The 16,928-nt window shown below is 44.9% G+C and overlaps 2 protein-coding genes across 4 annotated transcripts; one reads left to right on the plus strand and one right to left on the minus strand.

Moving 5' to 3' along the window:
• Positions 1-22: 22 nt before the first annotated feature.
• rbmx2 (RNA binding motif protein X-linked 2) lies at positions 23-2,683 on the plus strand. 3 transcript variants are annotated; one of them, XM_034607300.1, is made up of 7 exons: positions 26-102; positions 835-950; positions 1,034-1,085; positions 1,169-1,298; positions 1,512-1,707; positions 1,779-2,044; positions 2,333-2,683. In XM_034607300.1, the coding sequence occupies exons 1-7, from the start codon at positions 98-100 to the stop codon at positions 2,585-2,587; spliced, it is 1,020 nt and encodes a 339-aa protein (XP_034463191.1). In that variant the 5' UTR covers positions 26-97; the 3' UTR covers positions 2,588-2,683. The 3 variants fall into 3 exon arrangements, with proteins under 3 accessions (XP_034463189.1, XP_034463191.1, XP_034463192.1); XM_034607301.1 differs by having other exon boundaries at positions 2,375-2,683; XM_034607298.1 differs by having other exon boundaries at positions 23-102; positions 1,779-2,683.
• A 2,223-nt stretch (positions 2,684-4,906) lies between these two features.
• On the minus strand, positions 4,907-12,121 carry siah2l (seven in absentia homolog 2 (Drosophila)-like). Its single transcript, XM_034607317.1, has 5 exons — positions 11,827-12,121; positions 11,766-11,790; positions 11,437-11,735; positions 5,888-6,067; positions 4,907-5,756 (listed from the first exon to the last, which is right to left on the minus strand). Exons 1-5 carry the CDS (start codon positions 11,878-11,880, stop codon positions 5,385-5,387), a joined length of 930 nt encoding a protein of 309 aa, XP_034463208.1. The 5' UTR covers positions 11,881-12,121; the 3' UTR covers positions 4,907-5,384.
• Between the last annotated feature and the right edge of the window lie 4,807 nt (positions 12,122-16,928).

The raw sequence follows: 16,928 nt of genomic DNA on the forward strand, positions 1-16,928 counted from the left end.
CCAGCAGAGGCAGCAGAGGCGCGGACTCTACGGAAATGGTTCGTCAGTGACAAGCACGTTAGCACGTTAGCATCCGTTTCTGCTCCGTTAATTCAACATGAAGTAAGTGAACGATTTTTTCACGTGATTATTTCGCTTTATAACTGTTGACGTTTTATTCTGTGCTCGGTGCTAACCTGTGGGCCGATGCTAACCGCTAACCACGCAGCTTCCGCCGAACCCGGTTCAGAAACGTCATGTTGCTGTCGCTGTTAAAACACGAGCCTTCGTGCGCGTGACCAGTAAACAGCAGATTTTAGATTTTTAGATTTCTCACCTAAACTAAATGTTGTGCGTGTTTTGTTCCTGTTGCGGATCCTCGCGGTTCAAGTGAAACGTTTTTATTAGAATCAGTTGATTTGGTCTTTGATTTAAAATGAATCTTGCATTTTAAACATATTCGATTCTTATTAACTCCCAGATGTGCACGTTTCATTCTACGTGGAAACATACATTTGGTCCTAATCTGAATGAGTCTGACTCCGGTTTCAAGTCGTTCTCACAGTGTAGATTCAAATATGTCCCAATATTCAGTTGTAAACAAACCTGCAGCCACTGGGCGACGATGCAAAGTTCATAAATAATGACAAACAGTAAGTATGAATATAAAACAGCTATTAGCTTAAGCTTTTTCTTACGATGCATGTAGGGGACAAACTGCTGCCAGCCACCAGGGGGCGATAAAGATGATTTTAGCTTTACCTTTGGGGGCTGTCACGTCTCCATCTTTATTTACGGTTGTGTAAATAAAGTTGCGATATCTTATAAAGAATCATCACGAACATCTGTTTTCAGTCCGCTGACGAAGGTGAAGCTAATCAACGAGCTGAACGAGCGGGAGGCGGACCTCGGCGTGAAGGAGTCTGTTTCCTGGCACACGGAGTACAAAGACAGCGCCTGGATCTTTGTAGGTGAGAGTCGCCCCCGTGTGGTCGAGTCAGGAGCCGACGCTCCATGTTTTCTATTTACTGAAGCAGCTTTTTGTTTGGTGCAGGAGGATTTCCGTTCGAGCTGACTGAAGGTGACATCATCTGCGTGTTCTCTCAGTACGTACCTCCGCCGTCTTTATCTCACGTTACTCAACATACATGATGTGAGAACTTACTCTGTTACCATGACGACCTGTCAGGTACGGCGAGGTCGTCAACATCAACCTGGTGCGAGACAAGAAGACAGGGAAGTCCAAAGGTTTCTGCTTCATCTGCTACGAGGACCAGCGCAGCACCATCCTCGCTGTCGACAACTTCAACGGCATCAAGGTGACGAGGCCGATAACAAATGACAAACTATCTCTGAGAAACACTTAATTAACGTCTACTTTGATTTCTTAGTTTGGTCCATGTCCCCTCTGCTATCATGGAGGAGGAGGGTTTATGACTTATACTGCAGCCAGACACCAGGGGGCGATCAAATGATTTGGCTTCACTTTAAGGAGGGGTCATATTTCTAAACTGCATCTGTTCATGTTTCAGATTAAAGGTCGGACCATTCGTGTGGATCACGTTAAAGACTATCGTCCTCCCAAAGACTCCGAGGACATCGATGACATCACCAAGCATCTGAGGGACGAGGGCTGTGCTCCCACAGCCACCAAGTCGACCTCCTCTTCCTCCTCTTCCTCCGAGGAAGACGAGCAGTACGTCATCCCTGTGAAGAAGCTGAAGAAAGGTGAGGACGTCTTTAATCCTCCTGACAAACAAATCCATTCTCATTTCTCCTCCCTCTGTTTTCTGCCTCAGATAAAAAAGAGAAGAAGAAAAAGAAGAAGAAGAAGAAGAAGGCAGAGCAGGAGAGAGGGAGCCGGGTGTCCTCCTCTGCCTCGCCTCCTCTTCATCGTACTCCTCCCGCCGTCAGAGTCAAAGAGGAAAAGGAGGACACTGCCTACGACAAGTACAACCAGAGGGGGGCGCCGCCAGGAGGACAACTTAATGGACAGAGAGCGGGGGAGGAGGCGGAGAGGAGGAGAAATCATGAGAGGGAAGGAGAGAGAGAGGAAGACAGACAAAGAGAGACAGACAGAGACTACAAAAGAGAGAGAGAGGGAGACAGACGAAGAGAGACAGACAGAGACTACAAAAGAGAGGGAGACAGACGAAGGGAGACAGACAGAGACGATAGAAGAGAGAGAGAGGGAGACAGACGAAGGGAGACAGACAGAGACGACAGAAGAGAGAGAGAGGGAGACAGACGAAGGGAGACAGACAGAGACGACAGAAGAGAGAGAGAGGGAGACAGACGAAGGGAGACAGACAGAGACGACAATAGAGAGGGAGAGAGACGAAGGGAGACAGACAGAGACGACAATAGAGAGGGAGACAGACGAAGGGAGACAGACAGAGACGACAGAAGAGAGGGAGACAGACAGAGACGAGAGAGAGAGGGAGACAGGAGAAGGGAGACAGACAGAGACGACAGAAGAGAGACGGACAGAGATGGTGAGACAAGGAAAGAGACAGACCGGGACAGAGATGATAGAAGAAGAGAGACGGACAGAGACAGCAGAAGAGAGAGAGACGATGATAGAAGACAGATGGTGAAGAGAGAGTGAGACAGTGACGGAAAAAGAAACGACAGATTTGTTTGTTTCCTTCAGTTTAAAACAATTTTCTTGTCAGATTACATTTTCTAATAAAACCTTTTGACTCGAGTTAATCAGACGTTTTATTTCTATTCAAACTGTTACAATAATTTTATTGTACATAAAATATTTGAAGGGACATTTTCAGGAGCTGCTCCATTGATCATGTTTCAGAAGTGACTCCTGTTTATTTCTATTCCAGCGGCAGCGTCTCATTGGTCAGAAATCGTCAGAACGGGTTTACGTAAAATGTATCAACGTGATAAACTGAAAAAAATGGTTTAAAGACGTTTAACTAAAACTTTTTAGGCAGAGAAAAGCAAATATATTTGTAAAGCACCTTTCATACACTGGTCGATTCAAGCTGCTGCACAGAGACAAAACTCATTCAAACATTTTCAAGCAGAATTGTAATAAAAGAAAAAAATATAACGGTGGTATGACCTTTTTAAAACAGCTTCGTTAAAGGTACTTGTAGGAGCTGCATCAAGTTTAAAGCGTGCACGCCCCCCAGTTGAGGGCGCCCCTATAAGTTGGTGGGAATGGTGCATGGTGGGACAGGAAGCGGGTGACAGCAGATACCGTCTTTGACCTCGGCGTCAGCATCGACAACGCTTCAGTGAAACCCTGAAACAACTGCATCCTATTTTCATATTATGTTTATTTTACAATAAATTCTAAGCAACAGAAAACAATGCGCTCTCTGGATCTGTTTGGAAACGAGGTCTGACCCACTGCAGCCGAACTCTGTGGTAAAGACAATAGGACAGTGAAATGGGCGTTAAAGGGAAAACTCCTTAGATCAAACTTCAGGAGTGTTTTGCCACTACAGCACTTGTGAATAACAGTTTTCAACCTGGTTGGAAAATTGCAATGTTTGGAGCATTAAAATCATCGTTTACTCGTCTGTAGCTTCAGAATTTGCTTCTAAACTTTTATTAGAACTTAACCGATTTATTTATGATGCTCAAGGACAAACGTCATATTTTAACATGCTGAGCTGCTTCCACTATTAAATTTAAGTTATATAAAATAAAAAAAAAGCAGTGTAATATACATTGTGGTTAAGTGTGGACAGAAAACAGGACGAGATCTAAAATATTTATTAATGGGACCTGGAAGTTTTATTTTTATTTTTGTTAAAATGAGTTATATTTACTGTGATGACCAAGAATCAATAAAATAATAATTACACAGAAGTTATTGTAAAAAACACTGGTTGTAAAAATAGACAACCTTTATATATAAAATTATAAACTCATTTCTTTCAAAGGAAACTTTATCAAACTGAGAAATGACAGAGCTGTTATATAACCTGATATAAACTCAGTCACATGTTGCAGTTTGGAAATTAAAACTCAAAGAAGCTTGTGATCATTTTGATTAAAAACAGAAAACATCAGAGACGTGATGACGAGGAAACAGCGGCGAGGTGGGAGGAGTCAACACTTCAGGGATCGGAGGCGTCAGGTGGAGACGACCTCAGAGCACAGTCTGTAAATAAAGATGGACGACTTCAAAAGTATAGCAAAATCTCATGATCGCCCCCTGGTGTCTGGCTGCAGTACAGGCCATAAACCTCCATGTTAACAGATGGGACATGGACCAAACAAAAAAATCTAAGTCGACGTTAAATAAATGTTTGTAAAGATGTTTCTGTCATTTCAGGTCGTTCTTCTCTCTCTGACGTTTGTTCGTGTTTCTGATCAGTTTGGTTTGAATCAGTTATTTAATGATATGAAAACAGGCTGAGACGGACTCCTGATTGGTTGAGTGTGTGTGGGCGGCACCTTGATACCACGGCTCCACCCAACGATCACTACTGCTCAGACCCTGACTGTAAATGACGTCATCACTACAACTTCGTAGATTTTTTTGCTTCGTTTCTGGAGGAAGTGGAGACGCATTGTCTTTGATCTTTTATTAACAGTCTGAGATTCAGACTCGTCGTTTCCTTTACCTACGCCATGTTTACGACTTGTCAAAGTCTAAAGTTTATTTATTTATTTTTCCAGCAGGTTTCAGAAAAAACTCAAACTGAAGCTCGTCAGCAGCAAGACGTCGTCACAAAGACGCTAAACACTGAGCATCGTCTGAACCGACTGACGAAGGGGGGGTTATTCCCTCACTTCACACAGCTCAGTGTCCCCACAAACACCGAGGCTGCCACTGTCCAGAGGGATTCAAACCAGCAACCTCAGACTCACACACTGTTCTTTCAATTTATTCAATGTATAAACATTTAATCTATTGATTTTCTGTATAAATACACAGTTTAATCCACACACACTCTGAGCTTCATTTTTGGTCAAAGGAACAAATGACAGCGAGCTCTGAAGTTAAGTTAAAAATGTTGTACGAAGAGTCTGCTGATGAACACGTGACCTCGATCCTGCCTGAAAGAAGCCGATCTGCTGACCACAGCGAACATATCATGAACACGCCCACAGGAAGTCAGACGAGCCTGACAGAAGCTCGTGGAGAATTTGTTTATTTGTTTCCTCCAATGAATCGTTCCTGACTCCGTACAGCTCGGCCTCTGTCCAGCTCAGGCGTCGCCGGTCGAAGCAGCGGGTCTGACAGACGCACGATGCTCTTCGTGGTGGTGAATCCTCCACTTTCGAAGCTCGCCGTCTCGTCATTCATCACAGGACGTTTACAGTCCAGCTCGGACAGAGACAGAAGGTGAACGCCACACCGCCTGAGCTCTCAGACTGATCCTGCAGCGTGTCTCTGTTGTGATGCGCCTGCCGATACTGCTGCTCCCTCAGCACATGGAGATGGTGACGTTAATTCCCAGGTTACCATTGTCGGCGAACAGGTGGGCGATAGAGGTGTCAAACACCAGGCAGTCACTGTTCAAGATTGCGGCCGCCACCCCGTCGTGGATGGAGCGTGGTGTGGCCTCCCAGGTGAGCCGGCGGCGGTTGCCGTTGAGCTCCAGGCGGTAGGCAAAGTTCTCGGCCTGCTTGCGGGTGCCAATAAGCAGCACGACGGCAAAGAACTGCTGATGGCCCTCGTACTTCTCCTGCTTCTCCAAGACGAGCATGAAGTGGTGACTGAAACACGACTGCATCATCACCCAGTCCACGGCGCCCGGGAGAGTGATGTCTGTCGCCAGGAAGACGATGTCCTCCCCCTGCAGACAGAGGAAGACAGAAAGACGTTAGAAGTTTTATCTCAAGCCAAAACATCTGGATCGCCCCCCGGTGGCTGGCGGCAGTATAGGTTAAAAACCCTGCCCATGGACCAAACAAACGTATTGCTGACCTGCAGCGTCGTGATTGACTTGTGCGCGTGCATCAGGTGTGGCATGACGGCCTCCAGCGAGCCATGCCACTTGCAGGTCGCCCCGGGGCACGGACACGTGTACGGCCTGAACTCGCACACCTCCTCGTGATCGGGCTTCTCACTGTGGTGAAGAGACAGCAGACAGCCGGCCGACAAGTACTGAAGAGACGACAGAGACGCGTGTTCACATTATTAAAACAGCTCGTTAAGCCTGAATTAAAAACATCTGATTCAAACATGAATTTTGCTTATTAATATAATGTGAACACTGACAGGTTATTGTATTTATGAAGCACCTTTCATACAAAGAGGTAGATTCAAGGTGCTGCAAATCTAATTTATTCTCAACCTTCACTAATCAACACACGTTTTATGTTTCTCTTCTGTCCTCCGTCAAACTTTGTCTAAATTACATTTTTACAAGTTATATCTTTAAAAAAGTCCATGTAGCAGAACGTTATTGTATGTTATGTGTTGTTAGTAACAGTAATAGATTACTTAAGCCTTCGTTTTGTCTTGTGTTACTGACATTAAAACATTTTCCTGATCATCAGCCCTAACTTAGCTACCCAAGCTAACTTAGCTTGTACAAGACTGATGATTAGCTACGCAAGGCTTCTACTCTGATCATCCTCGTGACGCGGCAGCAGTTTTCGTTGGATTTTTTAATAAATTAAATCCTTTCTGAAAAAAAAAAAACTAACTTGAGGAGCTTCATCATTTCTGATCATTTGTTTTCAATCTTCAACAAAATGCTTTTAAGCCTCGATGCTAACATGGCTTTAAAGATGCACTGTTAGCTTTAGCTGACCAGCTGAGACTAATACCAGCCAGTGACGTCACACACAGCGGAACGAGGTTCATGCAACCAGGTGTGCGATGAGACAAAGACGCAGCAGAGAAACTGTTTTTCTACGGCACGCTCCTAAGTTTGTTGATTTTCATTCATTACCGTTTGTTATTTTGCTACTTTGAACTAGTACATAATTAAATTACTATACGTTAAGCCACCAGTTGACTTGAACTAGACGTCAGGCCACCTCATATACACACATTCACAACACACGCAAGCATTCATCCACCTCGACTCTGCAACAGGACCTGCAAGCAGTTCAACTCACGGTAAGAAGACAATACATATGTGCGTGTTGGAAGTCTCGTATGGCGTCTGACTGGCTTCAGTATGAAAGGGAGGAACTTACAGAGTCAGTCCATCAACGTGCCAAGTGTGTTTGAGGAGACGCTGTCGGGATGTGTGGAGTTGAACAGACGTGATATATATTGACACTAATGTATATACACACCCTCATATATATTGAGTCTTTGAGTTTTAGTCTGGACGAACAGAAACTGAGATGTGTGGAAACAATGACGTAGACATTCACAACCTTTTGCTGATTGGTTCTTTTCTGTCACGACATAGCCTTCACTGATTGGTCAGCCTCCTATCACACGACCCCCCCCCCCCAACAGCATCACAAAAATGAGGAGAATCATCACAGTGTGTTTCTGTTGACGTCAGCAGGTTTCACTTCTCATTAAGATTTCATGAGCTGCAGGTCAGATCTCAGCAGCAGCTTCCTGAAAAGATCATCAGCCTGAGGCGTGAACTCAGCGACACTGAACCGCCGAAGGATTCATCCAGAAATAAAGAGTGAAACACGAGTCACCAGGAGACGACAGGTCGGCCCAGCAGCCACACACACACAATACTGAAAAACTTCACTACCTAGTCAACATCATCCAGTTCCATGATAAAGTTACGACTGGTTTAGGTTCTGCTCCAGAAACTGAACGACCGCAGAACAATAATCTCTTCTGGTGTTTGTCCTGAGAAACTTGATTTTAAATTCCAGCAGAAACTTCAACAGTGTCAAAGACATGTTGAGTATTTTAAACCATGAAACCTGATATTTCATCAAACATGTGATTCAGTGGTTTGTATATTTAGAACTGCAGGAAACACTTGATCAATTTCAACACAAATCTATTAAACTGATCCTGTGAAATCAATTAACCAAATATAACAGATTTATTAACGACAGATGGAAAACAACTGAGTGTAAAACATTTCTTTGTCATAAAAGTTATTTTATATTTTGTGTGTGTGTATATATATATATATATATATATATATATATATATATATGTATATGTGTGTGTCTGTGTGTGTATATATGTGTGTGTCTGTGTGTGTGTTGCAGGTTGGTAAACACTTCATATCGGAATAGTTCTGTTTTTTTTTTTAAAGAAATGAAATGAGTGAGTTTTTGATGTCAGAACGTGAAACATTAAACCAACATCCTGTTAGCGCCGCCCTACAGGCGACACTGTTCATTACAGCCACAACTGGTTAGTCAGATTTCTTCTGTTTCTGGTTTCAGAACATCTGGATGTGATGTCACAGCGTCGACGTCTCAGCTGCTCATCCACAGAAAAAGAAGGATTTAAAAAGTAAACGCCAGATTTTGTGTCGTTCCAGAACTTCTACTTCAGAACCAACGTTTAAGAACCGAGTCTGGGGACGGTTACAGGATCTGGTTGAAGTAACGCCAGACCGGTATCGTCCAGGACTCACCTGGCTGCTCGGCAGAGGTTTGGTGCAGCCGACAGGTCGATTGGCCCTGTCCTTGACCTCTGACCCCTGCTGAGCTTTCCGTTGTTGTCCAGCGTTAGCGGTTAGCCCTGTGGTGGTGGATGAACCGACTCCGTGGTGGCGATGCCAGCCCAGCAGGCAGCGCCACTGAGCCACCTCCCTGAGGAGAGGCAGGCAGGAGGCCAGACACAGCATCAAAGACACACAGCTGACACACAGTCACACACACAGTCACACACACAGTCACACACACAGTCACACACACGTAGATTACTTCCAAACCTTTTAAAAACCCATTATTTTTGTCTGATTATTGAAATCCATCGATCCGGATCAATACTTCTCAAACGGATGGAAGTAAAAATCACGTTCCAACAGTTGTTTGTTTCTATGTGACTTTAATGTCAGAGATGTTTCTCTATCAGAATAAATCGTTAACCATCCATTCAGTTTGTGTTTTAATCGTCTTCCTTTTACATATTTTTCAACAAATCTCCAAATTTGGCTTGCAAAAAATTGTGACACAAATATCCACATTGCAAATTATATGAAATTATATAAGAGCAACGCTAGAAAGCTTTTATTACGTATTTAACTACTTTATTTTAACTGATACGGAGCCAAACTTTCGGACTCGTCACAGGTGCAGTTTAAAATTCTTTCATTCAAATCGTTAAACGAAACTTCAGGAGGTAAATGTACGTCTGTGAAACCAAAACATCAAACATCAGCTGCAGTTTGACGAACACGTGCGACACATTGAGCCAATAACTGATCATCAATCATCTGTAAACACTCACGTACCAGACGGTGAATGTAAACAGATCTCCCCCTCAACACACACCTTCCTGTTTATGTCACATGTTGTATCTGAGTGTAAATCTGTGTTTCAGTGCAGAAATGATTTGTCGATGGAAAACAATAAACATTTTGTTGTTTGAGTTTATGAAGAATCACGTTTTCAGTGTTTTGTCCTAAAGTGACGTCACCTGTGTTGGTTCAGTTACTCACAGAAATAAAGAACTCAATGAAAGTGAGGAACGTCCATTACAGAAGAAATAACAGGATCAGATTCTCACACTGACGGAGGTGAAACTGAAATCAACAACAATATCCTGATGTTTGCAGATAAATCACCAAAGAAACATCGTAAAAGCTTCAACGTGATGTTGAACATAATGAAACTGTGACATCAGGAACCTGCAGTGAACCAAGAGGTTTCAATTTACCACTGAAGGTCTGTCACTAGATTTAGATTTGATCATGTTCACTGAATTCCTGCTAAAAAACATTTCTTTCATTGTTGATACATTTCCCTGAATAATTGACAGAATGAGTTCAGCAGTGACGGGGAACCACAGATTAGGAGCGAAGGAGTAAAAGATACGTTTTGAGTTGTATTGATGCTACAACTGCAGCTGAAAGTATGAGGTGCGTCAGTCGGCGTGGACAGTGAAAACGTTAAGGACCATAGTGCTGCACACAAAGTTAGCAATGAGAAGAGTCTCGATTTGTCCGAAGAGTCCGACAGAACAACTATCGACGCTGCACCTCAAACGCCTCGTGACGTCCCATCAGATGTTTAATGTTTAACCTCCTACAACAGCTTTCTTTCGTCTGCGATGTTGACCAATGGGAGCACAGCTGACTTTACATTACATCACATGTCATTTAGCGGACGCTTTTATATAAAGAGTCTCACAATTAGTGCATCAACATCTATGAGCGACCATTTAGGGGATTAGTATCTTGCCCAAGGACACTTCGGCAGGTAGGTGGGGAAGGCAGATGATTGAACCGCCGACCTTCTGGTTGAAAGACGTCCACTCTACCCCCTAAGCCACAGCCGCTCGGTGTGACGAGGTGGAAACAGACAAAGGCTTTTTCATTTTCTGTTTCAAACGCACCGGGCGCCATGTTTGTTTGCAGTGTTGTCACGTCATCGCCACTGATGTCCGACACGTCAAAAAAACTAATGGGGATAAATGACACGGCAAGAATTTTATTTTAATAAATCTAATCTCCTCCTCTGACAGTGATGATCTTATCTTGAAGTCTGTCTCCAGATTACCTGAGATACTGACGTGTTTTTACAGTTTACATCAATATCAGTATTGCGATTAAACATCCAGCTGAGCACATGACAGTCAAAGACAGCAAAGCATGATGGGTAAACACCCACAGTGCTTGAGAGCTGTAGACTATATAAAGCTTTGTATTGGCTGCAGGCGGACGACCAGTGTGTGAACGCAGATTTTCAGGTGTTGAAATGTACATGAGCACGAGCAGCTAGTTTCCGTGGCAACAAGTCTGAGTTTATTTAAGTATCAATCTTAATAAGTGACGTTCAGGTTTGTCCCGAAGACGAGTCCAGCTGTGGTCTCAGGTTTCCCCCTCACACCTCCTCAGCTTTCACAGCCTCAGAGACTCAGACACCTGAATGTGTCTGTAACAGAACCCCACTCAGGATCTGTTCTGACCCAGATCAACCAACACTCAGGCTAAGTGGTCACATGACGCTGGTTATTAACTCGTTACGTTAACTCAGGTTTTCCTCTAGTTTATGAAAGAGTGTCCGTCCATCTGTCTGTCTATCTAAGAACATGATGTCATGGTTCAAAGGAAGTGATTGGTCAGTGGGCGGGGCTTTTATACGGTTTGATCTTTTATTTCCAACTTAACCTGGAGCAGGTCAGCTGTTCAGCATAAGTTACCATGGTGACGAGCTTCATAGGACTGAGAGCTCTGAATTAAACCGGAAGTTAACCTGATAACCACAAATCCTATAATAATAATAATACTAATAAGAACTAATCCTGAAGTGGTGTGAACGGACTCTGGTTTAGAGTTAGTTTGTTGTGGTTGGCCTCAGGTGCGTGCTGATGAAACCGGTGTGAACCGGTGTGAACAGGTGTGAACCGGTGGGTCTCACCTTGCAGGGGAACGGCAGCGTGGAGGCCACCTTCTCCATGGCCAGGTTGCGGATGCTCGGGGTGAGCGGGCCCCGGCAGGTGGGGCAGCAGCTCAGCTTCTGGCGGCAGAGGTTACACAGCAGGTGCCCGGCCTGGCACTGCAGGATGGGCGGCAGGACGGAGTCCAAACACACGGGACACTCGAACAGAGCCGCGAGCCCCGCGGGGTGCCGGCTCGGTCCGGCCGGGAGCAGGGACCCGGCGGCGGCAGGAGGGGCAGAGTCCGACCCGGTGACGGAGTTCACACCGGAGGCGGCAGCAGCGGCGGCGACGCCTCCGGAGCCGCCAGGCTTCCCTCCGCCTGCTTTGCCCGCCCCGGGTCCTCCGGTCGCCCCGGGTCCTCCGGGTCCTCCGGGTCCTCCGGCTGAGGACGGACTGCTCATGGCGTCCAGCGGCGGGAACATCCAGCTGCTTCACAACATGGCGGCTGTTTGTATCGCCTGCCGACGGCTGCCATTGGCCGCTGCATCACCGATTGACAGGACGCTCAGCCAATCAGAGAGCAGAGTCGTGTCACTGCGTCATGTTTGTCAGCGAAGTGGAAAAAGAGTTTGTCAATAAAAGAAATAAAGTTTAAATACATTTTTATTATTATTATTAATAATACTGATAAGAATTTTTATTATTTTTACTTTGGTAACATGCTGAACCCTGAATGAACCCTCACGGAGAACATCTGTCTGACTGTAGCAGGAGAACATCTGTCTGACTGTAGCAGGAGAACATCTGTCTGACTGTAGCAGGAGAACATCTGTCTGACTGTAGCAAGAGAACATCTGTCTGACTGTAGCAGGAGAACATCTGTCTGACTGTAGCAGGAGAACATCTGTCTGACTGTAGCAGGATAACATCTGTCTGACTGTAGCTGGAGAACATCTGTCTGACTGTAGCAGGATAACATCTGTCTGACTGTAGCAGGATAACATCTGTCTGACTGTAGCAAGAGAACATCTGTCTGACTGTAGCAGGAGAACATCTGTCTGACTGTAGCAGGAGAACATCTGTTTGACTGTAGCAGGAGAACATCTGTTTGACTGTAGCAAGAGAACATCTGTCTGACTGTAGCAGGAGAACATCTGTCTGACTGTAGCAGGAGAACATCTGTCTGACTGTAGCAGGAGAACATCTGTCTGACTGTAGCAGGAGAACATCTGTCTGACTGTAGCAGGAGAACATCTGTCTGACTGTAGCAAGAGAACATCTGTCTGACTGTAGCAGGAGAACATCTGTCTGACTGTAGCAGGAGAACATCTGTCTGACTGTAGCAGGATAACATCTGTCTGACTGTAGCTGGAGAACATCTGTCTGACTGTAGCAGGAGAACATCTGTCTGACTGTAGCAAGAGAACATCTGTCTGACTGTAGCAGGAGAACATCTGTCTGACTGTAGCAAGAGAACATCTGTCTGACTGTAGCAAGAGAACATCTGTCTGACTGTAGCAGGAGAACATCTGTCTGACTGTAGCAGGAGAACATCTGTCTGACTGTAGCAAGAGAACATCTGTCTGACTGTAGCAGGAGAACATCTGTCTGACTGTAGCAAGAGAACATCTGTCTGACTGTAGCAAGAGAACATCTGTCTGACTGTAGCAGGAGAACATCTGTCTGACTGTAGCAGGAGAACATCTGTCTGACTGTAGCAGGAGAACATCTGTCTGACTGTAGCAGGAGAACATCTGTCTGACTGTAGCAGGAGAACATCTGTCTGACTGTAGCTGGAGAACATCTGTCTGACTGTAGCAAGAGAACATCTGTCTGACTGTAGCAGGAGAACATCTGTCTGACTGTAGCAGGAGAACATCTGTCTGACTGTAGCAGGAGAACATCTGTCTGACTGTAGCAAGAGAACATCTGTCTGACTGTAGCAAGAGAACATCTGTCTGACTGTAGCAGGAGAACATCTGTCTGACTGTAGCTGGAGAACATCTGTCTGACTGTAGCAGGAGAACATCTGTCTGACTGTAGCAGGATAACATCTGTCTGACTGTAGCTGGAGAACATCTGTCTGACTGTAGCAGGAGAACATCTGTCTGACTGTAGCAAGAGAACATCTGTCTGACTGTAGCAGGAGAACATCTGTCTGACTGTAGCAAGAGAACATCTGTCTGACTGTAGCAAGAGAACATCTGTCTGACTGTAGCAGGAGAACATCTGTCTGACTGTAGCAAGAGAACATCTGTCTGACTGTAGCAGGAGAACATCTGTCTGACTGTAGCAAGAGAACATCTGTCTGACTGTAGCAAGAGAACATCTGTCTGACTGTAGCAAGAGAACATCTGTCTGACTGTAGCAGGAGAACATCTGTCTGACTGTAGCAGGAGAACATCTGTCTGACTGTAGCTGGAGAACATCTGTCTGACTGTAGCAAGAGAACATCTGTCTGACTGTAGCAGGAGAACATCTGTCTGACTGTAGCAGGAGAACATCTGTCTGACTGTAGCAAGAGAACATCTGTCTGACTGTAGCAAGAGAACATCTGTCTGACTGTAGCAGTAGAACATCTGTCTGACTGTAGCAAGAGAACATCTGTTTGACTGTAGCAGGAGAACATCTGTCTGACTGTAGCAGGAGAACATCTGTCTGACTGTAGCAAGAGAACATCTGTCTGACTGTAGCAGGAGAACATCTGTCTGACTGTAGCTGGAGAACATCTGTCTGACTGTAGCAGGAGAACATCTGTCTGACTGTAGCAAGAGAACATCTGTCTGACTGTAGCAGGATAACATCTGTCTGACTGTAGCAAGAGAACATCTGTCTGACTGTAGCAGGAGAACATCTGTCTGACTGTAGCAGGAGAACATCTGTCTGACTGTAGCAGGAGAACATCTGTCTGACTGTAGCAAGAGAACATCTGTCTGACTGTAGCAGGAGAACATCTGTCTGACTGTAGCTGGAGAAAATCTGTCTGACTGTAGCAAGAGAACATCTGTCTGACTGTAGCAAGAGAACATCTGTCTGACTGTAGCAGGAGAACATCTGTCTGACTGTAGCTGGAGAACATCTGTCTGACTGTAGCAAGAGAACATCTGTCTGACTGTAGCAGGAGAACATCTGTCTGACTGTAGCTGGAGAACATCTGTCTGACTGTAGCAGGAGAACATCTGTCTGACTGTAGCAGGAGAACATCTGTCTGACTGTAGCAAGAGAACATCTGTCTGACTGTAGCAGGAGAACATCTGTCTGACTGTAGCTGGAGAACATCTGTCTGACTGTAGCAGGAGAACATCTGTCTGACTGTAGCAAGAGAACATCTGTCTGACTGTAGCAGGAGAACATCTGTCTGACTGTAGCAGGAGAACATCTGTCTGACTGTAGCAGGAGAACATCTGTCTGACTGTAGCAAGAGAACATCTGTCTGACTGTAGCAGGAGAACATCTGTCTGACTGTAGCAGGAGAACATCTGTCTGACTGTAGCAAGAGAACATCTGTTTGACTGTAGCTGGAGAACATCTGTCTGACTGTAGCAGGAGAACATCTGTCTGACTGTAGCAAGAGAACATCTGTCTGACTGTAGCAGGAGAACATCTGTCTGACTGTAGCAAGAGAACATCTGTCTGACTGTAGCAGGAGAACATCTGTCTGACTGTAGCAGGAGAACATCTGCCTGACTGTAGCAGGATAACATCTGTCTGACTGTAGCTGGAGAACATCTGTCTGACTGTAGCAGGAGAACATCTGTCTGACTGTAGCAAGAGAACATCTGTCTGACTGTAGCAGGAGAACATCTGTCTGACTGTAGCAAGAGAACATCTGTCTGACTGTAGCAAGAGAACATCTGTCTGACTGTAGCAGGAGAACATCTGTCTGACTGTAGCTGGAGAACATCTGTCTGACTGTAGCAAGAGAACATCTGTCTGACTGTAGCAAGAGAACATCTGTCTGACTGTAGCAGGAGAACATCTGTCTGACTGTAGCAAGAGAACATCTGTCTGACTGTAGCAGGAGAACATCTGTCTGACTGTAGCAGGAGAACATCTGTCTGACTGTAGCAGGAGAACATCTGTCTGACTGTAGCAAGAGAACATCTGTCTGACTGTAGCAGGAGAACATCTGTCTGACTGTAGCTGGAGAACATCTGTCTGACTGTAGCAGGAGAACATCTGTCTGACTGTAGCAAGAGAACATCTGTCTGACTGTAGCAGGAGAACATCTGTCTGACTGTAGCTGGAGAACATCTGTCTGACTGTAGCAAGAGAATATCTGTCTGACTGTAGCAAGAGAACATCTGTCTGACTGTAGCAGGAGAACATCTGTCTGACTGTAGCAAGAGAACATCTGTCTGACTGTAGCAGGAGAACATCTGTCTGACTGTAGCAAGAGAACATCTGTCTGACTGTAGCAGGAGAACATCTGTCTGACTGTAGCAGGATAACATCTGTCTGACTGTAGCTGTAGAACATCTGTCTGACTGTAGCAGGAGAACATCTGTCTGACTGTAGCAAGAGAACATCTGTCTGACTGTAGCAAGAGAACATCTGTTTGACTGTAGCAAGAGAACATCTGTCTGACTGTAGCAGGAGAACATCTGTCTGACTGTAGCAGGAGAACATCTGTCTGACTGTAGCAGGAGAACATCTGTCTGACTGTAGCAGGAGAACATCTGGGTGAGATAAGAGTCACATCAGCTGGAGCAGGAAACAGGAAGAAGGAAACTCGTTCTCCAGTTCATTTCTACAACTCGCTGCATTTAATGCACATCTGGCTCCTGTTCAATCGGGTTGTGTCCCACCACAGATGCAGGAGGATCCATGTCTATTTATACAAAGAGCATCAGCCACTGAAGTTTGGCTCCATGACGGGTTGTTCGGGCCGGTTCAGTCCAGCTCTGGCCTCCTGCCCACCTGAAAAGCCTCTTACTTTTATTTCCTGGAGGATTTAAAGACGCAGCTCAATTAACCTAAAGTCACTTTCAAGTTCAGTCAACAGAAGCTTTTTAAAAGAAGAAAAATGAACAGAGCTGATATTTTACTCTGCAGCTCTGAGTCGTTCATCGAGCTCTGAACAGGACAAAGTACAAACTGGATTTATGAGCTTTATACTCGTCTGAAGGAAGAATATCAAAGATCTGCTCAGATCAGATGTTCCTCTATTAAATATATTGATATTATATATGATGTTAAAAACATGAACCAGGCCTTCATCTCCACAACTGATGATGATGTTGATGAAGATGAAGATGAAGATGATGATTGATTATGTTGTCACATTGAATTGCATCATCATTGCTATGTGTTCTCCTGTGTTACTGCCCCCTGGTGGACTTGTTTGAATGTGACATTCTGCATGAACTTTTCAGTTCCTTAAAGGGGACATAGCATGTCCATTTTACCACTAGTTGATCTGGTTCCTTGGGGTCTTAATGAAATGTCTGTAACATACTTTGGTCAAAATACCACAAGGATCATTTCAAACAGCTTTTTACCCTGTATAAAACAGCCCTCCACAGAGCGA

This window comes from Hippoglossus hippoglossus, chromosome 14 (genome assembly GCF_009819705.1).
Source record: "Hippoglossus hippoglossus isolate fHipHip1 chromosome 14, fHipHip1.pri, whole genome shotgun sequence".
In the NCBI taxonomy this organism is placed as follows: Eukaryota; Metazoa; Chordata; class Actinopteri; order Pleuronectiformes; family Pleuronectidae; genus Hippoglossus; species Hippoglossus hippoglossus.

Excerpts from the sequence above, each read along its gene's own strand:
- rbmx2 (XM_034607298.1), top strand. Across the intron at positions 1,086-1,168 it reads ATCATCTGCGTGTTCTCTCA|GTACGGCGAGGTCGTCAACA; the intron begins GTACGTACCTCC and ends ACGACCTGTCAG. Across the intron at positions 1,299-1,511 it reads ACAACTTCAACGGCATCAAG|ATTAAAGGTCGGACCATTCG; the intron begins GTGACGAGGCCG and ends TTCATGTTTCAG.
- siah2l (XM_034607317.1), bottom strand. The coding sequence starts at position 11,880 with ATGTTCCCGCCGCTGGACGCCATGAGCAGTCCGTCCTCAGCCGGAGGA. Across the intron at positions 11,791-11,826 it reads CCTCAGCCGGAGGACCCGGA|GCGGGCAAAGCAGGCGGAGG; the intron begins GGACCCGGAGGA and ends GGAGGACCCGGG. Across the intron at positions 5,757-5,887 it reads AGTCAATCACGACGCTGCAG|GGGGAGGACATCGTCTTCCT; the intron begins GTCAGCAATACG and ends CTCTGTCTGCAG.